Source organism: Rhinolophus sinicus, linkage group LG15, assembly GCF_036562045.2.
Source record: "Rhinolophus sinicus isolate RSC01 linkage group LG15, ASM3656204v1, whole genome shotgun sequence".
Lineage (NCBI taxonomy): Eukaryota > Metazoa > Chordata > Mammalia > Chiroptera > Rhinolophidae > Rhinolophus > Rhinolophus sinicus.
In genome coordinates, this window is record NC_133764.1 from 43,079,193 (window position 1) to 43,099,127 (window position 19,935).

General features: G+C 36.7%; 1 protein-coding gene across 16 annotated transcripts in view; it reads left to right on the forward strand.

Moving 5' to 3' along the window:
• The window catches only part of SPAG9 (sperm associated antigen 9), a 109,969-nt gene that overhangs the window by 40,958 nt on the left and 49,076 nt on the right, over positions 1-19,935 (forward strand). For 11 of the 16 annotated variants that reach the window (XM_019730987.2, XM_019730983.2, XM_019730991.2 and 8 more), the window contains 2 exons: positions 3,701-3,795; positions 9,376-9,526. In XM_019730987.2, coding sequence (XP_019586546.1) covers positions 3,701-3,795; positions 9,376-9,526 — 246 coding nt within the window. Of the gene's footprint in view, positions 1-3,700; positions 3,796-4,289; positions 4,662-9,375; positions 9,527-19,935 lie in introns of those variants that run through there. The other 5 variants (XM_019730996.2, XM_019730999.2, XM_019730998.2 and 2 more) reach the window with 3 other exon arrangements.

The window sequence follows — 19,935 nt, forward strand, 5'->3', positions numbered from 1 at the left end:
TTGAAATGTGGGTTTGTTCTACTTGAGTTCACATTTTTCTGTGTTTATACATCTGTATAGAAAAGCCATTCAGTTAGCAATTACAATAGTTACCCAATGCTAACAAACTAAGTGTCATTTTAAAGGTAAATTCTGTAAACCTTCAGGGAAAGGAAATAAGAAGGATTTAATCTTCATTTTTTACTATTAACATCCAACTAAGTAACCATTTTTATAAGCACAAAAATGTTTAAATTGCACTTTTATCAAACACATTGCCATCTGCTATGGCTCTTTTTGTAATGTGAATAACTGTTCTCTAACCAAATCCAAAATTTTGTACACTTTACTGAATTTGCTTAAAAGAAGACATGCCTTAAAGAGGGCAGTGGTGCAAATAGAAGCATCAAGTAATTGTGAGTCACTCGGGTCACCATGTGTCCGTATTCTTAATATTAGTCACCAAAACTTGAACCCTGGGCTTATATCACGGAATGTTTAAATGCATTCTCAAATCATTCTTTGACCAAACTCTATCATCCATCCCCATTTTACAGATTGAAGTTTAGAAAGAAAATATGAAGTGATTTGTCCCAAATCCCACACTAATATGTGACTGGATCTGAACCTAGGTCTGTCTGATTCCATTGCCTGAATTTTCAGTAATGCTTTTAGGTTATGGAACACATGGATGTTAAATGCACTAGAAATTTCTCTGTGCCTCTTTGCTTTATGACATCTCAACAACTTTAAGAATAGTGGTTTTGTGGGTATAGATAGGTGATTCTTGGGCTGCATATGGAAAGATTCGAGGCCAACATGATGAAAGGGTCCATGACCTCACTTTTGCCTTGCTTTTCAGTTTTAGCCAAAGATGAAAGTCAACCTCTGCTGTTAAGATTCTCTAGGTGGGAGGGGAGTTGGGATTTTCCAGACAATGTGCTTGGGATCCTTCTTCGTGACTTCAACTCTTTCTTGCTGAATTGACTTCTGAATATGTGTGAATCGATGTGCATATCTGAGAAAATAGAGAATTGCAGATCAGGAGAGAAGGGGCTTGCGGACCCAATAGTAGATTATCTTAAAGCATGTCTTATTTTACTCTCTTACTCCTCTCTTCTATCTGACTGCACTGATCCTACCTTCCCACTCACTTTAAAAAAAAAACTAAAATTAAAAAGCCACATTGTGAAGCCCTGTAATTAAAATTTAATTTTTATTGTATAATTAATTTTTTGACTTTTTTGTGCATTTATAGGATATAGTGCATATTTTATTTCAGACGTCAGGAAATGTTTTAGGGTGTGGGATTTTCTTGTGGGTGTGAGGAAGAAAGGACAATGAGTTTATTGCCTGCCTGGAGGATTGACTGAAAGGCCAGATATACCATGAGTCCTATAATGCTTACTACCTGCTCAGGACGATTGAATCAGAGGGACCTGAGTTCTTGCCCTAAAGCCACTGGCTAACAGCAATTAGAACACGGTCTATCATTAACTAGCTGGTCAGATTGGGCTGGTTATTTTAACCTCCTTAAACTGGAGTTTACCTATAAAATTGAAATATTGTTCTGAGAATTAAATGAAGCAATGGCTGTAAATGCACTGGCTGACTTGTAGTTGGTATTCAATAAATGTTAGTTGTTATTTTGTCAATCTTATTCTCTCCTATTAAGTACTAGTTTAGTTGGGTTGGAACCAATTTCATTACATAGACCATTTTGGAATGTCAGAAAATACCTGATATTACTTGAGATCAGTCATTTGAAGAAGGTTTCAAATTCAACATTTTCTAAATTTAAAAAAATTTGTTTAATAATTTAAGACAAGAATAATCTATAGATGGACTATTTGGGAATAGAACTGAGTCTATCTTTGCAGTTTATAATTCTTTTCATTTTTCTATATTGAATAAATAGATTAATATAAAAGCAATCAAGGGGGTTTGTTTTCTTCATCTGAATGCTTAACGAAACTTGGATGCTTCCATTTGAACTAATCAATTTCATATGATTACTAAGAATTCAACTTAGGTTTTTTAAAACTCTTTGAAAATGTAAATTGATATTTGGCCCAACCATCACTTTATTATATTAGTCTCTTTTAAATTTTTTCCCTTAAAGTTCTTCTTGATACAAGAAGAAAACATTTCTAGCTTGCTGACACAGACAAAAACTGTATTTCTGCAAAACTGTTCTTTAAATGGTGGTAAAAAAAACCAAACTGTAAATATAAAATAAAAAGTATGTAAATTTAAAAGTTTTAAAAATACATACCATATATCCATGTGATTCTATATTCATTTTTGTTTGCCTGGACTAGTCTCAAGTGGGGAGCAGCCTGATTAATTATTTTATAATGTTTGATTTGATAGAATTATTCACCTTAACTCATACGTCAGAGTTAGCTTTATTTATTTGAAGTAACACTTTCAAATTGATTTACGTATTTCTTAATTATTGTACATGAATGCCAAAAAAAATTTTTACAACAAAAGCATGCTTTTGAAAAACAGATTTTAAATTTTGTTTAACATTTTTTTCTTTCAGTAGTTCTTTTTAATATATTACAATGAATATTTAAGTTATTAAGATTGAAACCCACCTTCATACAGCTACGGTTTTGAAATTTCCAAAGCAATTCCATGCTACAGTTTTTAGAATTCAAGGAACATCACCAAGAAAGACGTCAACCTTTTTTTTTTTTTGACTACTCTTAATATTTACATTCCTTTAAATTGCTAGCATGCCTTTTCTTATTTTTTAAAGTTCATTTTTTCTTATTCTTATCACATTAGCATCTAGCAAAGGCCTTTTGATTTTATTATTGTAATTTGGTGCATTTTATATGTTTTAATTCCAGATTTGGGTTTCTTAAAAGTGGAACTGTAATGAATCAGATAGGACAATAGGATTTCTTGGCAGTTTGTGTACTTGATATTTTTGAAGTTTTCACTTACAGAGTCAGCTTGTCTATCATATGGTTCCTTATCCAAGACTCATAATCAAAGTGCTTTGATTCTTCATTTGTTTTAATTTGCTGTTATTATTATAATTATATTAAGTAGTGATACTAGTAAATTAGCACTCAAAGGAGAAAATATTTTAGCATTCTTTCAGCTATATCTGTAGACATAAGAAGTGCACATCTTGGTATTTAATTAATGTAACTACATTGAAAGTGATCTTTACTCTGTGAATCCTTTGTAAAATGGAAAAGAGCATCACATACTGGTATGGTTTTGTTAAACAAAAAACTTTCATAGCTGAAAGCTCTTCTGAGGGCATCTCTGAATTTTCTCCTTGTCTGTTTCTTTTCGTTTCATGTTCCTTTCTTTGTTGTTTCTCATTTTAGTGAATGGATTTCTCCAATGCCCTCTGTTATTTTTAATCAGTAGTTTCTGATCACCACCTCTCCAGTGTCTATTTCCTAATTTGTGTTATTTATGTCAAAATTATATCATTTAATGACATCACATATTGTAAACAAAAAAGTTTCTGCTATGCTAAGCAATATGTTGGCTACGTTTATGGACACCAGCACCCTTAAATGTAAACATTTGCATATTATTTTGCCATTAAAAAAAGTTCATTCTTAATATTCTTGTACATGGAACTATGGGTAATATGATAAGTAAGAAATTTATACAAAAATGTTTCTCTTGTTAAAACATTGTTTTTATTCCAGGTATTAGTCTTAATTTTTTTTTTCCTTCAAAATAGATGATCCATAATTATATGGAACACTTAGAAAGAACAAAACTTCATCAGCTCTCAGGGAGTGATCAACTAGAGTCCACAGCTCATAGTAGAATTAGGTAAGCTTTGTTGTTATACATTTTGCCTTGAAAAAGCAAAATAAATAATGTTTCTGTTTCTGTTTCTCTCTGTGCTTTAATCCTGGAACAATAGTTAGGCCGATTGAAAAGTCCTCTACTGTGGTTGGAATGATATAGGAGAGAATAGCATAGAAAAATAGAAACAGCTTTCACTATTGAAAAGGTAAATTGTGAGCCATGCCATATAGCAGCGTAATGAGATATTTTAATTGTTTTCGAATACTTAACAGATTGCATTAGGTTTAAGCTTTTTTGATTTGTGGGAACGCTGAAATTTTTTCGTTTCTCCTGGTTTAAAATCCTTTTTGTTACAGAGAGGCAGGTTTGAAAGGGTTAGCGAGACTTGTTTGATGTAGGAGTGTGAATAAATTATGTAGATCCCCAAGCATTGTAGCCAATGAGCTAAGCTAGGATTCTTAGTGGAGAGGAACATAGTAGTTAATAGGCTGGCTGTCGCTCTGGATTGCTGCACAAATGCTAGGGGCAGCCGCTCCATGGTTATGAGGTGGGGAGAACGGGATGACGTCATCTCTTCGGAGCTGCTGCAGGATGAAGTGGAAAGCTGCTGCTGATGGCATTGTTTTTGTGGCAGCAGCTGAATGACAGATCCTCACTACAGAGATACCCCTTTGGCCCCCGTGTAGGCCTCCTGGTTCGGGCATTTCACCATGCCAGCACAGCGCCATGAGTCCTGGATGCATGCTGCTGTTTGTGTTTGGCTTTGTTGGCGGGGCGGTGGTCATTAATTCTGCTATCTTAGTATCGCTCTCTGTTTTGCTGCTTGTGCACTTTTCTATTTCTACCGGTGTGCCAGCTCTGACGCAGAACCTACCAAGGATACTCAGGTACTCCAGTCTCTCTTAGAATCCCCCTTTAGTTGGCTTTTCTCAATTTTTAGCTTCTTGGGTCTGCTTTGTAACCATTTCTGTTGCAGATTGAAACAATGGAAAATGGCCTGAAGCTAGGATTTCTATTTTTATAGTCCTTTATTGGCTATCACTTGGGGATGCAGCTTTGTGTTTGGAAACCACGACTTAGGAAAAGGATTTTCGTATTGTACTTATACATAAGTACAAGGTCAGTGTGGTCTTGTTTTAAGCAGAGTGTTCAAAGTGTGAAGAGAGATCAGAGTGGAGCACCGTCCAAGTTGACACAACCTCTGATTTAGCCTCTGAATATTTAGGGACAAATATCTTTTATGCTGGGACTTGCATTCGATTAGACGTAGGCCGGTAATTTTGTCCCAATTGTCTTTTGACTGATGGAGATTTAGGCATCATTTTTGCAATTTTTGATAGCAGCTCATGGGAACTGACAATTTAAATATTTTCCTTCTAAAACAAAATATATTTTAGAGTGGAAGGATTTAAACCTTTTAGGGCAAGGAATGCATTCCCCCGCCCCCCGTCATTTACACATCAAAGTTGTGAAAGCTTTACAAAGCCTATTCACTATTGTTTTGTCAGATGTTGCCCTTTCTTTGTAGACTTGGGTGACAGATATTCATGCCTGCTTGTGGGGGTAGTCAGTAATCTCTGTAGCTTCTCTGCTTTTCACTTTACTTGTACCCTGTAAGAACCATCTTGTACATTTTAGAGGTATAAGGTTTCGATTTATTTTGTTTTCTAACTTACCAAGCTAAAACTATTTGTTGTTCAGTTTTCTGCTTTTCGTATAGTTTTAAATGAAAGTTCATAGTGGATAGCTTTTATTATTTAAATTTTTACCTAAAATATTCAATTCCCATGTGGGATTTAGATAAATAAAATGAATGAAAATAGTAAATTCCCTCAATGTGTTCTTTTTAATTCATAGGTCAATTCATGTTCAACATTAGTTCAATGCCTAGAAATTAAATTTTAAGGTCTGAAACTAAATGCCTTTTTTTTTTTCCTTAATTTTATCATTTGTATATATTTCAGCACATAAAAGATTTGTATGTATGTATATGTATATATAGGCGTTTAGGAAATTAAAAATACCTTAATATGTAGAATCTTAAAATAAGACTAATTTTAAAGGGCTGTCTTAGGTTTCAGTTCCGTCTGAGAAGGCAGTGCCATGCTGTGCCTTGCCATGCTGGGCTCTGGGTAGCAGGCTTTGGAGTTGGGCTGCCTGGGGACACATGCTGTACCACAAGTGAGCTATAGGACCTTTGGCAACTTGCTTACTTTTGCTGTGCCTGAGTTTCCTCATCTGAGGTTCTTATCCCATTGGTGGTTTTAAAAATCATGTGAGGTGATTATTTTGTATTTAATCAGTTACAAGATACACGGCAAATTAAACAGGTAAATAGTTTTCATGCCATATTTCCCGAAAATAAGACCTAGCTGGACCATCAGCTCTAATGTGTCTTTTGGAGCAAAAATTAATATAAGACCCAGTATATAGTATGTTATATTATATTATGTAATATTATAATATTATATTATTATATTATTATATTTATTATATTACATACCCGGTCTTATAAGACCAGGTCTTATATTAATTTTTGCTCCAAAAGACACATTAGAGCTGATGATCCGGCTAGGTCTTATTTTTGGGGAAACACAGTAGATTACTTATATGTACCCCTTTTTAGCAGAACTATTTTAGCTCTCGCTATTTTATTGATGATATAATTTATGATTAAATTTAAAAAGTTCCTTGACACAAACATTGTTGTTACTCTTATTGAATAAAGATGTCAATGTCTCAGTATTAAGATTGAATTGCTAAGAAGTAGGCAGTTCCAAGGAAAGTACATGGGCCTCGAGTCAAACAGGTCTGTCTGATTTTGCATCCCATCTCTGCTGATTGCTAGTTAAAGTCTCTGAGCCTCTTTTCATAATCTGAACACTGGGAAAATAATCCCTATTTCCTTATGAGGATTAATGAGATCATGTAAATCATCCATTTCAGTGCCACATGGTGTTGAACAAATGTAACCTTTTTTTCACTTCCCTGTCTTTTTATATATATATATAAACTATATATGAGATTTTATTAATGATTATGTATTTTAAATGTGAATATAGCCAAAACTTATTTGTGAAATTATTTATACATGTAAGATACATTTAGATAACCAATTAAAAAATGGACACATGGAACTAAGGCAGTTTACAAAAGAATGTAACAAGGGTTTTGATAGTTGATGATAGCTTTGTTTCTAGACAGTAATAGCATATTGAAACACCTGAGGTTTAAACCTGCTACTTTATAATTTTCCACATGTGTCCCATTCTGTGGTTCCTTCTGTGAGTTTTATTGAAGCATTTAATACATAGAGTAGCAAACATGCATACCTACATAGTACAAGACTAACGTTCACCTTTTGGGGTTCCTTTTCACAAGTAGGATTCTAACTGGCTTACATAATTACATGTTCTTCTCCCTGCTCCTAACTCTTAGTGTAATCTATCAGTAAAATGAGGCGAGAAGACATGTATGTAGTAAGATTATTTTTCTAGATTTGGAGTCATTGCGTCATTGGTCCTCCTGACAGATGGCTACTAACTACTCTCTAAAGAAAAGTTCCCTCCCTATAGAGCAGCTTCTGAATGATTAATAAAAGCCATACAAAGAAGCGTGCATTCTACTTGTATTTTGGGTTATAGATTTACAGATTCCTTTCCCAATAGTTTTATACTTTTTCAGTATTTGATATGTGTGAAAATGAATATGTTGTCATTGATGTAAGAAGATAATTCTTATGATTGGCCTGTATTTTGATTTCTGTTAGAGTGTGACGATTCATATGAAGTCTGTGTTATCTTCTTGGTTCTCTTTGCATTTGGGGCTAGAGAGCTTTCCATTAAACTCGATCCATTAAATTTGCAGTCACTTTTTTGCTTAAGTCATTCAGATATGTTAAAAAATAAGTATGTCATCTAGTAGCTCTTAGAAGCTTAGATATTCAGTTCCCAAAATATGTTCCCCTCAAATTGAGAGATAAACATCAGGTCAATAATTTTTTATTTTGCCAAGTATGGACATTAAAAAAATTCCCCTGCAATCACTGTCACTATCATTTGATGGAAAAAAAGGGCATTTAAAATCAAAGAAGCAGAGAAGATATAGAAAAGAGTCATTCTCAAGAAAGAACAGGTTCTATGATATATGGAAATGTATATGTGTACAATACATACTGTGTTATCTAATAAGGATATCATAAATAATACCTCTTTTTGCCATGGACTTATAAAAACTATTGCTGAATCAGCATTTGGGAATAATTGGTGTAAACAGAATAGTTGACTAGTTACTTTAATTTTTATCCTTTGGTTGTTTTGGCTGCTCATAGTCACAAACTCGGATTAGGTATTAAAATCCGTCTTTAATTGTGCTGCCTACCTGCATTCGAATCAAATAGGAAAAGTACTCCAGGTGTGAAGAAGAGGTGAATGATTAACTCTGAGAGAGAAAAATCCTGTTCTATTTTCTTGTGCATACAACTTTAATAAAATGTAGTCTGTCAAGCCTTTTTGCTTCACCTAATCTTAAAGAAAGTGTTCTGACAGTTTTATAATACTAATCCTTTCTGATTGTCATTAGGAATGGAAGAGCATACCCTTTGTTAAGTGAGGACACATTTAAAAGTGGCTTAAATTCTTGGCATAAAAATCAGTGTACAGAATGAAAGACTTATTTAACAAAACTGAGTATTTTCCCACTTTTATTTATAACCTCAGTGTTTCTAGTCTTACATTCTTATCAGTAGAGTTACAAGGTACAAGTTCCAGGAGGCCCCAGACCTTTAGTGTCTCATTTCTTTCCAGTTTCCACACTTAGGAGCTAATGACCCAGGCTGACCTGTTAGTAAGCTTGTTTCCACCCTCTAAAATCCCTTTGATTTAGAATCTTCTATGCATCAACAAAGGATGTTTCTTGTTGCAATTCTATTATTATTAAAATTATAACTCTTGTTCTTTGAAATTTCCCACAAAGCATTGGAAACTAGTTTTGCATAGTTTTTGTCTTCCTTGTTTGGAAAAAGTGACAATGGTTTTCTCTTATGTACTGTAATTAAAAGGAACTCATACATGGGTTCCTGATATAGGGGATAAAACTCTTGAGCTCTTTTGTACCATTTAATCAGTAGCCCTGATTTAGATCATATCAATGTAGATACTCCTTTAGGCAGAAAAGGCATACCCTGAAGAAGGTTGGGAAAACATCTAGGGAGGAAATCTAGAAGCAGGGCCTGCGGTCACTTCCAGAAGAGGCAGAGGCGTTGCAAGTTCCCCTAGGGCTAACCTAAGTATGCGTGAGAATTTAGCAGTTCTCACCATGAAAGCAGACCACAGACTGCTTCCTGGGCAAGGAGCTCCTCAGTGACTTGTGAGATTTCCTAGACCATTTCTTACTACTTTTCTTAGTCGATTTCTTGGGGCTAATTTAAATTTCTGAGACCCTGTTTTTTCTTTTTGGTAAGTCTACTTGTTCAGATAGGCAGACAATATTATTTAAGAGTAATGATTCTAAGGCAGTGACAGCCAGGCTTATTGCTTATAGTCATGATGAACAGAATTAAAAATGAACGAATGCTTAATTTTTTCTCCCCTCTCTAAATAGAAAAGAACGCCCTATATCACTAGGGATTTTTCCATTACCTGCTGGAGACGGATTGCTTACACCTGATACTCAGAAAGGTGGTGAGACCCCTGGATCAGAGCAATGGAAATTTCAGGAATTAAGTCAGCCGCGTTCTCATACCAGCCTGAAGGTAAGCTTTCTTCTGCTGAAGTCTTCAATTTACATTTCATAAGTTTTTCTCTCTAAATTGAAAGACTAGACTACCAGAACATAATAAACATAATAATGAAATAGTTTGTATATATTTTAATTTGTAAAGCTGTCTTTTTTTTTTTTTTTAATTGGAAATGAGCTCTTCCCAAAGAGTTTTAGTTTTTTACTATTCTTTTTCAAGTTATAGGAAAACAAAGTCAAGCGTTGTTAAATCTTGATTAGTATACTAAAGGCACTACTGACAAAAATTTCTATTTGATCTAGGCTACATTATATGAATTTAGTGTGGGGTGACTAGTGAGCCTAATTTTTTTTAGAATTGAAAATCATTGCCACCTGAAGTCCTTGGTTCACTGTTGGAAGCTTCACAATTCAGTGGGACTTCACTTTTCAAAAAACAAAACAAAAAAAGTTCCTTCCTCAAAACCCTTCATAAAGCAACATCCAAAAGTACATTGTGTTTAGCTAAAAAGGCCTGGTGTTGATTCATTATAGATACATTCTTGACCAAGAATTTGTCATAAAATAAGTTGTAAATATGGTATATGGTGTAAAGATAGTATAATACATAAATAATATACTGTAGGAATGGAGATAAATTCTATATCTTATAAAGTGGAATGCTTATAAAGGGAATATTATTTATAAACGAACCTTACTAAATTATAAAATCTAGTCTGTCGTAAAATGAACAAGCTACCTATAATGAATAAAAATGAATCACATCTTACTTTCCTTGCTTTTTCTCCAAAGTACTTATCGTGGTCTAAGTACTTGAAGATGGCTTGTAGGATACTTCTGAAATGCTCATTCATTTATTGACTTTGTCTGATTCTCTCTACTAAGAACATGAAATCCATGCAGTTTATTTGCTGCCATATCCCTAGCACTTGGCAAAGTTCCTAGCCCGTAGTGGCTACTCAGAACATGTTTGTTGAATGAATTGTTTGTTTTAGTTATTAGACTGTTTTAGGATAATATAAATAAATGGTCTATTTCTCAGCTCTAGAAGGTGGAAGCATTTAGAATCATTCCATTGACCTTTGAAATGTACTCAAAACAGTAAGCAGTCAATAAATATTTAATAGCTTTTCTCTGCCTGAAAAGTGTTTTTAGCAGTAAGACTGACCTCACTTTTTTTCCCTTCTCTTTTTTGCTCAATTTATTAGAAGCTAATCCTGCAGCTTCTCAGTGTCAGTCCATAGTCATAACCACAGGGAGCTCTCATTCTTTACTCCCATGGCCACACTGCCTGTGGGTTTCATAGATCTTCCAACAGACCCATCTCTCAATCGCCTACTTGCCTTGTCCCTTTCCTAAAAACAATTCAGTAGGAGGGATACTTTTAGTACATCAAGAGTGTATACCATATGGTAACAATATTTTAATTACTATCCACCTGAAGAGAACATTCTTGTAATTCTCTTATTATTTAATCCAGTGACATGCTGTGGCAGAATTTTACTGGCAAGTTATAAACTGATTAACAGATTATTAATATGGACTTAGGCATAGGTGGTTTTTTTGTGTGTGTGTCCTCCCAGAGATAGTAATGCAAGTACTCCCCAGAGAGTTTCTAAAATAAAATCCTGTCTCATTCTACTCTGGACATGGAGCCACTAAATGAGTTAAAGACTCAACAGATACGGATTTCCAGGAAGGGCTAAAGTGGTACATTTCAAAATGGCAAAAGTCCAGTTTGTAAAGTGTGTCTAATAATTAGGACGTTATATAATTTACCTGAGCCCTTGTCATTAACCAGAAGTCTTTCTCTAACTTGGCAAAAGGCTGAGAGTCAGGGGTTTTTAGTTCACAGTGTACCCATTTCGTTAGTCTTGGTTTCCATGCATAACAGAAACTGGACTAGACTCTTTCTAATTTCATATATTCTGCAACTTGCATTTTTCTGAGAACTTTGGAGATGACCTAGCTATATTTAGGGCATGCTTTGCCTTCATTATAAAGGAATTGAAGGTGAGAATTAGAATCTATTATTAATTTTACTAGTACAAAATTTGTGTGACGTAAGGTTAAGGTGAAAATGTTCTGTGAGAAAACCGCATGATGGGTTATAACCAAGGAAATAGCTTTAGGAAACTTTGTGGCCAAAGAATGGCCGTAAAGGGGATTTGCCAGTGATTGTAAAATTATGGACCTTCTTTGTTGTTATATTGCAAATTTTTCACTGTAAGAGAGTTGTAGTCAATAAAGTTATACCTTCAGGTATTGGAAAATCTGCCAAGAATGAAGCACCTAGAAAAATGTACAAGTTATCCTTAAAAAGAAGTGTTTGTACATAATTATTCCTTCATTTATCATATTCTTGTTGGGATCAACAAATAGGTAAACAAGTAAATGAAGTAATAGAATTTCAAGTACTGTTATGTACTATTAAAAGAAAGCAAGGTAAGGGGATAGAGAGTAGTTAGTAGGGAGGGCGCTTATTGTAGGCCTGTCTGAGGGAGGGGGGATCTGACCTTGGCATGAGGGACGTGCGTGTGTCCAGAGGAATGTGTTTCAGGATGATCGCAGCATCTGTAAAGGCGCTGAGGTCGGGAAAACTTGGGGTTTGAGGGGCAATTGTTTTCTCTTCATCCCACTCCTGAGACTTTCAGTCCTGCCTACTACACCGACATCCCTTTTATCAGGGTTACCAAAAACATCCATCTTTCCAAATCTAGTAGGAAAATCTCTCACCCTACCCTGTAGCAGCATTTGACACATTTGAATTCTTGCTGCTTCTTGAAATGCTTTGCTTTACTTTGCTCCCAGGAGACACCTCTCTCTCTCTCTCTCTCTCTCTCTCTCTCTCTCTCCCTCTCCCCCCCCTTTTCTTCCCCTTCCCCCTCCTCCACCCCTTCGTCCTCCCTCCCTCCATCCCACTGCTTTGCTGCTCCTTCTCCATTGCTGGTTTTGGCCCTCTAAATGTTTGAGTTCCCCAGGGCTTAAAGTTCAACCCTCCTCTCTAATCTGGGCCGCTCAAGTTCCACGTCTATAACTGCCATCCACACATCGATGTTCACAAATTTGAATCTCTGACCCTGACCTCTTCCCTGAACTCCAGATCTCTGCGTCCAGGTGCTTCTTTGACAGTTCTCTCACTACGTATTTGTGTCCTGCTTAGGTTACCACCAGTAGGAGTACTCTCTTTCAAGGCCATTCTAAATGCACAGCTCACATAAAGACTTCCTTGACACCCTGTTAATGGTCTTCAGCCTAATTTAGAGATCAGCTCAAGGCAAAAAGCAGAGAAGGTTTATATTACATTAACAGAATGTTTTTGCGGGGGGCTTCTAGTGAAATGGGTTAAAAGTAACTTCTTATGTTAAATGACCAAAACTTGTTCTGTTAAAAATTTATTATAAAAGTGCAAAGGCTGGGATGGCAAAAATGTTAAGATAGGGTTGTTTATCCAACTGAATTACATCCATGAACAAGCTGCAAATAAAGAAGGATTGGAGAACAAAGGCCAAGAATAACCTATGACAGTCCTGAAGAAGAACAGCAAGAACAAGAACTTGCCCTCCTAGATATCATGACTTCCTGTAAAGCTCTAATTATTAAGATGGTGTAGTACTGCATTAACTGTCCACCCTCTTTTCTTTCTGCACATTTCAGCCCTAAAGCCCCTAGGTAGGAGAGCAAGGTAAGTGTGCGCAGGGTGAGGGAAGTATCACAACCCAAGCAAGGTCAGGAGGGTGTCCATGTGGGGAGCGCCTGTTGTAGATAGTCAGGGCCCCGCCGATGTGAAGGACATCCTTGCAAAGGGACAGCCTGGGCTGGGGGGCTCAGATCCTCAACAGGGTGATGAGGGTCTCCCCAAGGAAAGGCCACAGGCTTAGGGTGTCAGAGTCTGATCAGGTGGGGAAGCCTGATGCGTCCTCCTGCAGCAGCAGCATGGGTGAGCGTGGGGCAGTCTGGGATGGAGAAGCAAAAGACACACAGGGACAGATGGGTACTGGCAGAGAAGGGAGGCATTGTAGTGGCAGAGAAGAGAGACTGCAGGAGACTGCAGCGTGGCAGTCAGGGGACAGTAGTTTTAGAATGGAAGGAGTTGTTAGCAGTGTCAGCTGGTGTGGGGAAGTCAAGTTGGACGAGGACTGAATTTGTAGGTGTAGGTTTGAGCACTTTGAGTGCAGGGCTAATAATGAAAGGGAATGTGAATCATGAAAGAAGGAAATGGAAAGTATAGATTACTCGAGAAAGGTGTTGTAGTGGGAGGAGAGAAAAAGGATAACCTGAGTTGGCAGGGTAGCGGGAAACGTACTCTTTAAGATGGGAGAGACTGGGTTGTTTTTAAACTTAGAAGAAGAGTCCAATAGGTAGAAATTTAAAACAAGGGCGTGAAGGAAGATGATACATCAGAATCGCAGGGGAAAGGCAGTGGGGAAAGGTATCACATATCCCAGCTGCAATGAACGTGCTGCGTTGATGGGACACCCCAGTTTTTCCTAGTCTTTTGCTATTACTCACAATACTGCAGTGGATAACCGTGTACATAATTTTGTACTTGTATTTCTAATTCCCACAGGTGGGATTGCTGGATCGAACCATGTATTTAAGATTTTGATAGGTATTGCCAAGTCACCTGCCAAAGGGATTGCAGTCATTTGTACCGTTACTGGCAATGGCAATGTCATATAAAGTCTTTATTGCTTTGTTAAATTTAGAATTCACATATCCCTCCCTTATGCCCAAATATGGAAAGAGAGAGAATGAAGTGTTTTAAATATCTTTTTTTAATATCCTACACATAAAACTTTTTCATGCTATTTTCTACACCTTGGTTGGTTTCAATTTGGCAGTGATTTCACAGATTGCATCCAGTTTCACATACACACATATATGTATTTATACCTGTACGTATACATGCTCCTGCACATGCCCAAAGACACGTGTACATATATGCATACGTGTATATACTCCAAAAAAGTATTTTTTCCTTTGAAGAATCTTCTGGGTTGTTATTTGTTGGCAGAATGTGACTTTTAGAACTGAGAAAAATGATTTTAACTAAAAAGCAATTGGATTGATACCTACTTAGAGTTCTATTAAACCACATGACCTGAAATGCTTTGGTAGAGCTGCTGTGCGAAGCTCTTGTTAGCAGTCTTGGTATGTGAAGCCAGTGGTCGATGGGTGCTGCATTCTTCAGAGGATGTGCTTGGCATACAGAACAGGAAATGTTGGCACGGAGCCGGCATTCTTGTTCAGAAGAATTTTCCACTTCCTCCATTTGTGGTTAAGTTCTTAAATTGTTCCTATTTCTTTAGTTTTTCCCAAACTTGACTCTCTATAGTAGTTGAATCATATGCCTGTATCTTCTGTGATTGAAGAGTCCTGTTATAAAATGCATGTGTAATTTTAAATTCTCAAACTGAGTTAAAGCTCTCAGTTTTTTAACTTTTAACTTTGAAATATTTTAGACTTAAAGAAAAATCGCAAAAGTAGTCCAGAATTCTCGTCTATCTATCATCCAGTGTCCACCATAGTTAACTAATCATTGTGCAGTTATCCCAACTAAGAAATGAACACTGGCACTGAGGGGAGGGACAGACTCGCCTCTACCCTAAGGTTCTTCTGGCTGGTCTAATAATCAAATTGATACGAGACAGATTAGCAAGAGTATACAACCAAATGTAATACATACATATGTATGGGAAGCCCACATACCAGAGTCAGAGACCCCACATGCCACAAGAGGTTCAAAGTTTGAGAGGGAACATGGGAACATAAGACCTCTGAGCTAGGGATGCAGTAAGGTGCCTTGGGGGAACTGCAGGGGTCATTGCAGGATGATAAGAGCACGTGCTTAGTAAATGGAAGTTGGTCCTGCCCTATAGATTATCTCTAATAATCCTTTATGGGCAAGTCTCCTAACAACCTTCTAGGTAGTTAAGGCAGGGGAAGAAGTTTCTCTTGAGCCTGAAGCTAAAATTGCCTGTAGCTCAGAACAATCCACATACTACAGAAGCACATCTTGGTGGGGCTTGTTCTGAAACCCCACAGCACAGTACTTACCATTAGCTGCTAAACTGTAGATTTATATTTGGATTTTGTCAGTTTCCCCGTTCCTGTCCTTTTTATGTTCCAGGACCCAATCCAGGCCCCCACATTGAAGTGAGTTACGTTTCCTCTGTCTCTTCCAGTGTGTAACAGTTCCTTGTCTTTCATGACCTTGAGGCTTGAAGAATACTAGCTAGTTATATTGTAGAATCTCTCTCAATCTGGGTTTTTCTAATGATTTCTCATGGTTAGATTGAGGTTACAGATTTTTGGCAAGAATGCTGCAGAAGCAATATGCCTCAGGGGTGATACTAACCTTGACCACTTGGTTCTGCTGGAGCGTGTGGGATTTCTTTGTGCAGTTACTATTTTCCCATTTATAATTAATATCTTGGTGGATATACCTTGGGACTGTGCAAATATCTTGTTTCTCCTCAAACTTCCAGTTTTTTAGTATCCATCAGTGGATCTTACCTACAGCAGATCCAAGTAGTGACTTCTGAGCCTTATAATTGCTTAAACTAGAGGCTTAGAGGAGGTGATTTTAAGTCAAAATAAAACAAATCCCCCCCCCACACACCCTCATCGTAACATATTAGATAATAGAAAAATGGATCTTGTCATCCTGGGCGGTAGTACAAGCCAAAGATACTAGAACTATGCTAATATTTAGTAAATACATGATAGTTTTCTCTTGACAATCTTTCCCTCTTACCAGGTCAGCAGTAGTCCTGAACCTCTGAAGGCTGTAGAACAGGATATGAGAATGGTGTTGCAGAACGTTTTCACAGAGTAAATGAAAGTGTTATACTATTGGTTACTCTTCAACTGATATTTTCAAGACACCAAGTGCTCAGTTTGGAAGACTACTGATGTTATTCACTGAAATACAAAAGAAAAGTATTTACAGTGGTTGTCAGGGATTTACTGTAATCTATAATTGACTCCTCTGAAGTCAGCCTTTTGAGATAAGGGAGAGAAAATATAGTGAATCATATAGAAATTCAGTCTGTTTACATTTATGTAGCTCTAGGTAAGAAAACTAGTATGCTTTGCACAAATATCTTTCTAGGACGATGTATATAACTTAGATGAATCCTAGATACAGCCCAGTGTGTCATTTCGCCGTTTCTGCCTCCCTAGTTGAACAGATTTCTTCAGCCCCAATCAGGGTACCACTCAGCTCCACTCAGCAAACATCTGTTGAGAACCTACTTCATGTCAGTCTTGATGTGCGGGGCGCTTAGTACATAAAGATAAATGAGACATCTCCTACCCACTACGTCAGGGTTAACCTGGGTCGGTGGAAGCCCTTCAACAGGCTTGTCTGTGACAGTGAAATAGTGTCCTTTCTTCAGAAATATCCTCAGGGTTCGGACATTTATACCTTTCCTTTAATAATACGAATTTTCGTGAACCTGCACATCATAATTTATATCTAGATTTATTTAAGCTAGCGGTGTCTAGAGATACGGCTCTCTGTTTCTTTGGGTCATAGACTCCTCTAGGAATAAATTGAAGTTATGAAACTCCACAAAATACATATACATACAGAATTTTACCGTTCTGTTGTGCCATAGAGTTGTAAATCAAAAGAGGTTAAGAACCGCTGCTTTAGACATTTAACTTTTATTTGGGGAGAAAAAAGTCAACGTAGAATTTAAAATATAAGGTAATGTGTTATAGTGGGACCCACGGGACGAGTTTATTACCTTTTGTAATTTTGTCTTTACTTTCATTAGGGCTAAAGTCTCTGAATCTAAAAGACAAACTTATGTAGCAGAGTTGCTTGCCCCTTTATTTAGCTTACTTCAGATGGAGTCAGGCTACTTAGAAAACGTGAAGCATTTCTAAGTTGTCCTTAATAGGATAATTTATTTTCTATAGTTGTAAACATACTTTATAGTCTTTCAGAACATAAATAGCTACAGTGCAACACCAGATAACACATGACGTGTGTATTCTATACAGCACTGAGCACATGAGGCATTTGATGACTGGAACAACTGAAAATATTTTTGTAAAGGCTTATATTTTAGCCTGATTTCTAAAACAAGTAGGAAAATGGCATAACGACCAGATTGTTTTCACCACGGTCTCTAAAGTGAAGCTGAAAGTAATGACACCTATTTTCTTTTTTGCATGTGGTAAAAAACGCAGAAAAATTTTACCATCTTAACCATTTTTAAATGTACAGTCCAGTAATGTTAGAATTTTCACATTGTTGTGAAACAGATCTCTAGATATTTCTTGTCTTGCAAACCTGAAGTTCTATACCCATTAAACAACTCCCCCTGTTTCCCTCCCCCCTGCCCTGGTAACCACCACTCTACTTTGTGTTTCTATGAATTTGACTAGTTTGGATACTTCGTATAAATGGAATCATGTAGTATTTATCTTTTTGTAACTGGCATATTTCCCTTAGCATAATGTCCTCAAGGTTCATCCATGTTGTATGTAGCATGTGACAGGATTTCCGTCCTTCTGCTCATTTCATTGTATGTATTTCATTGTTTATTCATTTCACCTGTCAATGGACACTTGGGTTGCCTCTGCCTTTTAGCTGTCATTAATAGTGCTGCTATGAACATAGGTGTGTAAATGTCTCTTCAAGATCCTGCTTTCAATTAGTATGGATATCTGTATACCCAGAAGGGGGCCAGCTGGATTATATGGTAATTCTATTTTCAATTTTATATGCAAACTACTTACTGTTTTCCATAGGTGTTGCACCATTTTACAATTTCACCACCACTGCACATTTCTAATTTCTCCACATCTCACCAATACTTGTTATTTTATGGATTATTATTATTATTATTATTATTGATAGTAACCATGCTAATGGGTGTGAGGTGATACCTCATTGTGATACTGATTTGCGCTTTTCTGATGATTAGTGATGTTGAGCATCTTTTCCTGTGTTTGTTGCCTGTTTTGTGTACCATCTTTGAATGACACCTGTTCTTTTAACAACTTAAGCATGCACAGCATTGCCATTCCTTTATAGTTATAGCACTGGGATCCCAAAATCAGGTCCCTGCTTTTTGTGGACATTCTCCAGTGACATGCACAGCCTACAATGTGAGAGTCTCTTAAAGACTGAGGGGGAAGTGGGGTTACAAAATAAGTACATTTGTCAGAAAGACTTGACAGCCATGTAAGCATCCACGTTTAGCACCCACCAGCCATTGATGAGAATATCCAAATCACATCAGGCAACTAGAATTGATAGACCAGTGGTCGTCAGATAAATAAAGTGGCATTTGTAGTCAAGACTATTAGCCAAAACAGCACAACCTGGCTTATGACTGGAATAAAATAGGAGTTGGCAGTCTCCAGAAACCACTGATTGAATATGAAATAATAGTATGCAATTTCCCTATAACTTTATATTGAATAATTCACATATAAATTCTTCCAGTTTGCACTTAGACCCTAGTAAGAATTTTCCCTCACTTTGCACATGGTATCTTACAAGCTAACTGTTGAACAAAAGTGATATATTTTATCTTTTAATAGGTTAATATTTAGGCTTGTCTTTGTTCTATCTTGACTCGCAGGCATTGTTAGGGGCTGAATTTCATAGTTTCTTCCGTAGGGTTTACAATAGAAGAATATTGTACCCCCAGTCAAACATGGTAACAGAGACTTCTCATTTTAGTGCTTTCCTGCTAATCTTGGAAGCTTGTGTCAACTGCCTGGGAGACCAACGAGAAATGCCTCTTTTGAAAACTATTCCCTTAAAATTCAGAGCTTTTCCCTCTGCAGCAATCATGCTCTATCCTTGGGATCCAGTTGTCAGAAGTACAGCCCACACAGTGAGCTATTTTAATGAGTGTAAAATATTTTCATGTGATAAAAGTGTAAAAGGGAAATAAGTTGCAGATAAATAAATCTCATGTTATATGGATAGCCTAGGACAAATTTAAAACCTCATTTTCTTCTAGCAGATCCTAGTTTACCACTCCTTGTAGTCCTAAACCTTGAGGTCCTTTTCTTGTTTTAGGTTCATAGTCACAATCCTTTTCTGAATCCTTTAGGTTCAGAAGAACTCCTGGTTGGTTTATTTCATACTGCCAGGTCCACAAATGAACCTGGGGAAGAGGGCTTTTGCCATACTGTTTATATTTCTTAAGTAAAAATAATTAGTCCTTGGGGATGAGATGATAAGGAGGAAGAGGAAATAATATCTCTACTTGACTTTTATTTGAGAGGTGAATGACAAGTGCAAGATTGACCTCAAATTATTATTATTTTTTCCCCTTCTTCCACTTCTCCCCCACCCCTCTCCGGTTCAAGCCGTTGTTTCTCAGTCTAGTTGTGTAGGACACAGCTCCCTGGCCCGTGCTGGTATTATGTTTTAAAGCTTCAAAGAGT